Raw genomic sequence first — 9,150 nt, forward strand, 5'->3', positions numbered from 1 at the left:
TTTTTTTCTTTCTTTTTTTTTTTTTTTGGTACTAGGGATTGAACCCGGGGACATTTTACCACTGAGCTACACCCCTAGCCCTTTCTGTTTGTGTGTTTGTAAGACAGGGTCCCACTAAGTTGCCCTGGCTGGCCTTGAATTTGTGATCCTCCTGCCTCAGCCTCCTGCTGGCGACTTCTTAAAATCTAGAGCCCAAGTCAAACATCAGCTCCTCCAAGGAGGCTGCACACCCTGGGCTACTCCCCCTCTCTGCCCCTGTCCTTGCCATCTGGTGGCTTCTGTGTGCGCATATTCATGTTCCGGCCTCCACCTGAGGATGCAAGACTCAGCCCACCAGGTGGGGCCTGCCTTGTTCCTTTATCCTTGAGTCCTGGTCACCTAGTCCAGGCACCAGAGATTATATCTCAAGGACCCCCCAGGGCCCCCTCACTCAGAGCAATAGCCCCTGTGGGGAAAGGCCTTGAGATCTGGCTGCGACTCCCTCCTCCCTCGCCCTCCAAGCCTTGGCCTGGCTCCTCCTTCTGCCTAGACCCGTCTCCCACCAGGACCACAAGGTCCTCTCCTTCACATTGTCCTTCAGTCTCTGCTCAAACGACCGCCTTCGCTTCTCCCCCAAGAGCACATTCTACCTCCATTGCTGCTGGTCAGCTGCCCGCTCTGGAAGAAGCTCCACCCAGGCCTCTTATCTTCTCTCTGTTTGTCCCCAGCACCTAGAACAGTGTCTGGACCCAGCACGGGCTCAGGGAACAGCTGTGTGACAAAGGGCTCAGGAGCCTGCACCAGGCTCCACCCCCACACCTCATGCAACTTTGGCATTGACCCTGGGAGGCAGGGTCTATTATCATCCACCTTTCCAGACAGGAACTGGGGCTCAGAGAGGACCCATAATCGATTTGAATCCTTTCTGTTTGACCTGGAATTGGTCACTTGTTCCCAGCCCGTCTGCTTAGAGATGTCTGAGCTCAATACTTCCCAGCTCTCGAACTCAGTGGCCTCCTGAGAAGACACTGCCTGGCCTCCCCTGCTCTCCCTTTTCCAGTCTCCATTCACTGACCCGCCCAGATGCAGGAGTCCTTTTTAGTGCATGAATGTGATCATGTCCCTCCTCTGCTCACAACCCTTCATGGCTCCCTACTACCCGAGTCAGCCTGCCCTCCAAACTTCTTCCCAACTTCTCCAGACCTACTTCCTGCTTCACCTTATACAAAAGCCCTACAGCGCCTGGTGCTCCATGAACACCACCCTTTAGAGTGAAGGGAAGAAGGGGGGAAGGAAAACAGGGGGGAGACGGCTGCCAGGTGGGATCGTGGGCCAGGTGGGCACCTCCCTCAGGACGGCCCCGGCCACCTCACACGCCCAGGGCGGCCCCGTCCGTCACTGGCCGAATCTTTTCCCACCACTGCCTGGTTGGGTCCAGGGTGGCTGGTGGAATTCAAGGCCACTAGACCCAGACAGGAAAAGGCAACGTCACCAGTCCGGGTGTAATCCAAACCAGATGTGGCCTCAGTGGCTTCCAGGCCCATGGGGGTGGTCACTGTGGGCCTGGCCAAGGCCCAGAGGCAGGAAATGGTCTTGGAGGAAAGCTTTCTGGGCTGGGGCCATCTGGGAAGGGCAGCCCCACTGAGGGGGTTAACCCTTCTCAGCCCGTGGGCGGGGCAAGGGAAGTGCCCCAGCAGCACAGCCCACCTTGAGGGGCCACAGGGATGGACACTGCGGGAGGCGCCCTGTCCTGGCATGTGGGCCAAGCGAATCATGCAAGGAAGAGGGCAGTCCACAGGCTGGCACCTTGGGAACCGCAAGGGACAGAGCCTCGGCCCGACCCTTGCTCAGGTTCCAGCTTGGCCCAAACCAGAGACCCCCTCCCTCCATCAGGGCAGCTCCCTGAGTGGAAAGCCTTTTGTCCCCGTGATCACCAGGGATGAGAGCCCATGAGAGGGCAGGGGCCCAGGCCGCCCAAGAGGTGGCCCCAGCTCACACCTGACTGTGCTCTGCAGCCCCAGAGAGAACAAAACCTCTCTGAAATCCTCTTTTCCCACCCACATTCTCTGCCTCCAAGGAGCAGGGGAGGCTCAAAGGAGGCCCCCAAATAACCCAAAGAGCTTTCTAAGATGCATTCCTGGGAGGAGATGGAGATGGGGGCCATCAGCCCTGTGCCGTGGTCCTGTGTTGGCTTCTTGCCCAGGACTTGTTCATTTGCTGTGTGGCCTTGGGAAGGTCACTTTCCCTCTCTGAAGCCTGTTTCCTTACCTGTGAAATATGCTAAAGCCCACCCCAGCCCATCCCTCCACTGTCCTAATGGCCGTAGGGGTGGCAGAGGAGAGCCTGAGGCTGCCATGGTCACATTACAGAGGAAGAAACTGAGGTGTGGCTGGGAGTTTGGAGGCCTGGGTTCTGGTCCCAGCATCAAAATAGTGGATGAGGGATCTTCCCCCTTTGGGCCTTGGTTTCCCTAGCTGGATCCGAGCCTTGAGTTTCTGCTTTGGCTGGACACGGCCTCCTCCCCTCCCCCTCGAGGTGACTCATCCCTCATCATCGTGTTGTGTGGCCGAGGCTCAGCCTGGGTGGGGGCCAGTGAGGCCAAAAGAACCACTCAGAGGAAACCGCAGGCCTGGCCCAGCTGGCAGGTGGCAGGGGACGGCGGGCTCCGGGGCCCTGGGGCCCCGCCCACCAGCAGGCCTCCCCACAGAGCCTACGCCAGGCTCCTGGCCCAGGTTCCCAGCCTCAGGAGTCAGGCACAGGTCCCAAAGTCCCCCAGGCCCACCCCGCAGGGCACCTGCACAGCGGGACTCTGCACCCACCTGCTGGAGCAGGGCGGAGCGGTCAGGGCCCTGGCTTCAGCCTCCAGGGCAGTGTTTGGAGAGGGATGGAACCAACTGCTAGGGCTCACCCGGGGTCAGGTCCAAGGTTGCTCGAGGCAGGCAGAGCAGGGTGAGGAGCAGGGCCCACCTCAGTCGGGTTTCAAATCCTGGCTCCACCACAAGTGTGTGACCCTGGGCCAGCGGCAGACCCTCCCTGGGGCTCCCTCCCCAGCTGGGAAGCAGCAGAACGCTCACCCGCTGGCCCCGAGAGAGGCCCAAATGGTTGGAATGGGGCTCAGGGCACCTCTGCCACCCCGTGGGACCTCTGAGCCCCTGCAGGCTGCACCACTCTGACCCAGCGGGGAGGACTGCCCTACCAAGCTCCGACCTCCTACCCTCCAGCTGTCCCTGCCAGTGGAGGCAGCCCCCTGCCCTGCTCTGCTGCCTGGCAAGTGGGAGGGACAGAGGGCAGGACTCTGCCCTGGGTCCCCTGGATGCCCTCACCATCGCAGGCACCACAGGCCACCACGTCTGCCCGCGCCTTGATTCTGCAGGCAGCAGGGTGAGCTCCTGGGCAGAGCCTCGCTCTGGAGACAGAAGAGTCCATTTCAAGCCCCAGCCCCTGACCCGCCTTCCAGCATCTTCCCCTTTCTGAACCGTCTCCTCATCTGACAGCAGGTAAGAACAGCTCCCTGAGCCAGGCAGTGGCCCACACCTGTCATCCCAGTAGCTCAGGAGGCTGAGGCAGGAGGATCAGAGGTTCAAAGTCAGCCTCAGCAACTGAGTGAGGCCCTAAGCAACTCAGGGAGACCCTGTCTCTAAATAAAGTACAAAATAAGGGCTGGGGACTGGCTCAGTGGTTGAGTGCCCCTGGGTTCAATCCTTAGTACCAAAAAAAAAAAGACGATGACCCCCCCTGTGCCACGCTCCTGGTGCCCCAACCTGACGGAGGCAGAAATGATATAGTCTCGATATGAGGACTAACGAGATAACATATGCAAGCACTTAACCAAAGCCTAGCAATCACTGCCACCCAGTCACTGTGGGCTGCTGCTGTGCCCTCCTCTTCTGTGCCCTCCTCTGCTGCGACCTCCCTGCCACAGGTGAGAAACCTGGGTGCAAAGCAGGAACGCCTCTGGCCCAGATGGCGAGCTGGACGCTCTGGCTCCTAAGCCTGTGGGGGTGCCCAGCGCTCAGATGGACGTTGGAGAGCGCCCACCCGCAGCCACGCAGAGGGAAGGAGGCCACGTCCGCGTCCAACCTGTACATTTATTTACAAGGCACAAGCTGAGAGCAGGTTGGGGGCTGCCCAATGGCCTTCGCACTCCTCCGGGACCTGCTGACCCCTGCATCTGAGGCCGTGGGTGCCCCCTGGGATGGGTCCAGAGTGGCTGGTTGGGGCGGGCTTGACCCTCAGGCAAGCTCAGGGGTGGTCTCCTGTGTCCCCCAGCCTCACCCGGCCCCCTGCCAGGCCTGGGCGGGGCGTCCCCCTCTCACACAGTTCCTGTGTGTTGGTGGTCACCAAGAAGGCGGCGGGGTAGCCAGATGGTATGTGCAAGGCCTTATCTGCTGGGAGTGGGCGGGGGGCATGAGGTCCTCCTTCCAAAGCCTGCTTCTTCCGGGGCAGCTGGGCCTGAGGAACTGGGGGCTGCCTTCCTGCCCGCTCCAGGGGCCTCCGTCCATGACTGCAGGAGCCCCCCAGCCGTCCCACCCCAGCTAGGAGCAAGCCCAGGCCGGGGATGCCCCCAGTGGGCAGAGCAGGGGCCACCAGGGCAGCAGTTCAAAGGGAGCCAGTGGGGAAGGGGAGTGGCCGCAGTGGCCCTTGGTGGGGTCTGGGGTGCGGCGGTCGGCCAGAGCCGGTCTGGGGGGGCGTTAGCTGGATGGATCTGGCCACACTCCGAGCGGCTCAGGTCGGGGAAGCGTCACTGCGCGCAGGGGCGTGGGGAGCCCCGAGCCTCCCTGCCCGGCGCAGCCTTGTCCTGACCAGCCCGCCCAGGGGTCTGGCCTGCCTTCTCGGGCCTTCTGGACTGTGTGGCCTCAGCCCTGGCCACTGTGTGGCTGCGTCCGGGCCTCAGCTGCTCCGGGGGCTCAGACCCCTAGAGCCATCAGGGACCCTGAGCTGCTGATCTTCTTGAAGCGGTTGGCAGCGCTGACAGCGATGAAATTTTTCTAGGGTAGGAGAGACAGGGGTCAGGGAGATGCCGTGAGGAAGCTGAGCGTCCTCTCAGGGTCCCCTTCACTCCAGGAGGGCCAGAGGATGGGGTGGGGACTGCCCAAACCAGCCACAGGATTGCTTCCTCCATTCATTCATCAGATTAAGTCAACCAGGCCAGAGCCCAGACCACTCTAGTGGCTCTAAGTAAAAAACCTCTTGTGGTGGCAGATAAGTCCCTTTGTCCCTGTCCCTTTGTTTCTCTCTGACCTCATTCCTACCCCCTCACTCACTCTACTTTCAGCTATACTGGCCTCCTACCTGTTCCTTGAACTCACCAGCTGGCTCTGCCACAGAGCCTTTGCACTGGCTGTTCCCTCTGCCTGGAATACTCTTCCCTCAGTTCTGGCACAGCTCACTCTGTATCTCCTAGAGGGCTCCTCAGCCATCCCTCCCTGACAGCTTATTTATAAGTGCAGCCTCTCTCCTGGCACTGCAGATTGCCCTCATTTTTTCCTAGAACCCATCCAGCCTTAATCCATTCCAACAACTCTCCATTTTCCACCCAAGGTAAGTCCACAAGGATTGGGATCATGGTCTCTTGTGTCCACTGATGCCTAGAAGTAGTGGCTGTTTGATAAATATTTGGAATATGACCCCACACAGTGACGGGGTCAGAGACCACTTTCCTGAGCCCCGGCCCCTGATGAGCCCCTCCCCAGATGGAGGGGTGGGCAGAGGGCCCCACTCGGGGGCAGGAGCCAGCCCAGGACGCAGAGAGGGAGGCCAGCCCTGTTTTCCAGGCCCTGGTGGAGGAAATGTGCCGAGGCAGGGCTGGAGGGGCCGGGATCTGGCACGGGGACTCCTCCCGCCCACCTCCGGCGCCCGGCGGTACCTTCCAGCGCCTCTTCATGAGGTATTTCTTAAGCAGGATCTGGGACTTGAGGCGGCGGTTACAGCGCTTGGCTTTCTCGGCCAGGTTGTTGAGCCAGGGGTGGGCGAGGCACTGGGCAGCACTCATGCGGGCCCTGTGGGAGGGGTGTCAGCAGGGTGATGGTGGCATGGTCCCCACCCTCCCCCGCAGAATCACACGGAGGCTCACCCCTGATCCTTGACGATGAGGTTGGAGACAAAGTCTTTGGCCTCATCCGATACGGCCTCGAAGGTCTCCTCGTCAAAGTACCAGTTGGCAGACAGGACGTTATTTAGGGTCTCTGTGTCATCATCTCCCAGGAATGGGGAGAGGCCGCTCAGCCTGGAGGAAAGAGGTGGCAGGGGACCGGGAGGTGAGACTGGACCTGCAGAGTGGGCAGGGGGTGGGCAGAGCCTCGGAGGCACACCATGTGCTGGAAAGACCCCCGGCTTCCCGAGTGGGACAGACCTGGGTTTGGATCTGGCTGGGTGACTTTGGGTAAGTCACTTCCCCTCTCTGAGCCTCACTCTTCTCATCTGAAAAATGGGCATGATCATCCCAGCTCCCCAGGGAAGATGAGGAAGGACGAGTGCAAGGCCCGGTGATGAGCGCACAAAAAGTATCCACTGCCCCTCTGCCCCGCCCGGGTCGCCTGCAGCCTGCCGTCCAGGACCCTGGGCTGAGATGCTACGCCTCTGGGGGCCTGGGCTTTTCCATCTACGAAATGGGTACAAAAGCCCCTTTCCTGGTTCTCCCAGTGGGTGGGCCCATCTCACCAAGACCCCGGGGCCCACCTTGGCCTCTGCTGCCCCTCCCGTGTACCCCAACCTGCCCCACAGTCGCCGCCCTCCCCCGGGGCTCACAGCATGTAGGTGATGACCCCCAGGCTCCACATGTCTGTCCTGTCGGAGATCTGGTCATAATTCACCACCTCAGGTGACAGGAACTCCGGGGTCCCAAAATTCACCTTCAGCTTCTCGTTGGGGTTGTACCTGGGGGTGCGATCACGAACTCAGAGCCCCAGCCTGCTCCGGGCACTCTCTCCCCTGCCCTGGCCCTGCCCACTCAGAGGCCGGCCCTGCTGTCCCCCGCACCCAGGTGGTACCTCCGTGCCAGGCCAAAGTCGATGATCTTCACCAGGTGGCCCGTGGTGTTGACACACAGGATGTTCTCTGGCTGCGGAGACGGGGTGACCTGGATTGGCCTCTGATCCTGCTCTCTGTCCCTCTCCACCCAAGACCAGGCTCCCCGACGCGAGGCCCAAGTTGCCAGTGTGGGCAGCCATCAGGGGCCGTCCACTCTGACTGTCCCTGCACAGAGAGGAGGCTGAGAGCCCCAGGGGGCTCGTAGGAAGGCTCAAGGCTGGAGAACACTCGGTGGGTTTGGGTTGACTCCCCTCCCTCTAAGCCACAAAGAACAACGTCCTAGCGATTCTGAGGGGGACTGAGGTCTGCAGAGGAGAGAGGTGTGCCCGGGTGGGTGGCCAGGGCAGGGCCACCTCCAGGCTGTGGAGCGCCAGAGTCCCAGACCAGAACACACCAGCCCAGGGCTCCCAGGGCTGTTGCCCCAGGACGCAGCCGCCATTCACCCCACTTTATGGCCGAGAAAACTGAGGCTCAGACTCAGAAGTGCCATGGTGGCCCAGAAATAAGTGACAGAACCAAGATCTGAGCCTGGATTGTCAGACTTCAGCACTGGCCTCCCCGCCAGCCAACAAGGTCCCACGTTACACTCTACAGGGTAGGCCTGGGGTGCATGAAGTGCTTGTGGGTTGGTGCAGGGCAGGGACCATCTTCTCCCAGTCTCCTTAGTCCATCAGTGACTAGCCAAAGCATTCAGTAGGTGCTCAACAAGGCTCAGAGGAAATCTGCTTGTCCAGCTCCGGTGAGTGTGAGGAGGACGCTCCCCACCCTGTTTCCTCTTCCTAGAACACCACCCAGGACTAAGCCCAGTCCAGGGCAGACACAGGAGGGTCCCTGTGGCTTAAGGCAGGTTCCACATAAACCCAGCACCTCCTGGAGATGGAGGCCCAGCCACAGGGGCCTCCTGCAGTAGAGGGAGACAGGACCAAAGTCCTTGAGCCCCCTGGGTCTTCGCCACGACCTGTCACTTGGTCTCTCTGGGTGTCTGATTCGAGGCCTTTAACCAAACGCTTCCTGAGGCCTTTGCAGAATCCATGGCTCACTCTGCCAGACACAAGTGACCTCCACGGTTGGGCCGGGTCCCACCAGGACAAGGAAAAGAAAGGCCCCAGGCAGCAGGCACTTGAGGGAAGAAGCAGACTCAGACCTCCTTTTGGAGATGCTCAGGCCACACCCAAGAGGTCCCCAGAAGCCCTGCAGCCACGAGTCCTGGAGAACAGCCTTGGGCTGGGGAGCACCCCACTATCTTGATCCTGGCAAAACCCTTTTAGATGAAAATCTTATTGTTATCCTGAAAACCACACTGCGGGTCGACCTTCCCCGGAGGCAGTGCATTTGATTGGGGATCCTGTTCTAGTCCCCAAAGGAATTGGCTTTCAGAGGTGAATGGCAGACCTCCAATGTCCCCACGCAGGGACCAGTTGCCCCCAGTAACTCTGGAGTCACCTTGATTCTTTCCTGCCCCTGCCCCCACTCAAACCATCAGCAAATCAGCTTGGCCCAGGCCCCATCCCTCTCTGAGGGTCTCCCCACAGTCTCCTGAGCACCCCACGCCCGCCCTGGCCCCATGGAGCCATCTCTTTACCCTCCTCCCTCATCATCACAGGATGGTGACAGGGCACTTTCACTACGCGAGGCCCAAGAGGCAGTTGGAAGGATCCCATGACCACGCGGATCGAGCCTGTCATAAGGCGACCCCAGTGGTGTCAGAGCCGCCTCCTGCCACCCGCTCCCGACCTCCCAGTCTCTGGCTCTTGCCTGTCTCTGCCCTCACGGGCAAGAGGCAGAGCGCCACGCTTCCTCGTTATTGTTGTGTACTTTCCTGTAACACTTTTAATAATATTTTTATGGGTATAGATGTATATATGTATTAACCATTTCTTCTTTTTGGGGGGTTGAACTCAGGGACCCTTAACCACTGGGCCACATCCCAGCCCCTTTCTCTATTTTATTTAGGCCCCATCTCATTGAGTTGCTTAGGGCCTTGCCAAGTTGCTGAGGCTGGCTTTGAACTTGCGATCCTCCTATCTCAGCCTCCCGAGCCACGGGGATTACAGGCATGTGACACTGCACCCGCCATAGTAACCATTTCTAAGTGTATTCTTTTTTTTTTTTTTTTTTGGCAGTGCTAGATTGATTGAACCC

General features: G+C 59.9%; 1 protein-coding gene across 1 annotated transcript in view; it reads right to left on the bottom strand.

Annotated features, from left to right (window-relative positions):
* Positions 1-4,047: 4,047 nt before the first annotated feature.
* The window catches only part of Mylk2 (myosin light chain kinase 2), a 13,637-nt gene continuing 8,534 nt past the window's right edge, over positions 4,048-9,150 (bottom strand). The window contains exons 9-13 of the mRNA XM_015481828.2: positions 6,969-7,039; positions 6,727-6,855; positions 6,053-6,205; positions 5,846-5,978; positions 4,048-4,967 (exon numbers count right to left, since the gene is read on the bottom strand). Coding sequence (XP_015337314.2) covers positions 4,887-4,967; positions 5,846-5,978; positions 6,053-6,205; positions 6,727-6,855; positions 6,969-7,039 — 567 coding nt within the window. The 3' untranslated portion in view covers positions 4,048-4,886. The remainder of the gene's footprint in view (positions 4,968-5,845; positions 5,979-6,052; positions 6,206-6,726; positions 6,856-6,968; positions 7,040-9,150) is intronic.

The sequence above is a fragment of the Marmota marmota genome, unplaced genomic scaffold, assembly GCF_001458135.2.
Source record: "Marmota marmota marmota unplaced genomic scaffold, marMar, whole genome shotgun sequence".
NCBI classification, from domain to species: domain Eukaryota; kingdom Metazoa; phylum Chordata; class Mammalia; order Rodentia; family Sciuridae; genus Marmota; species Marmota marmota.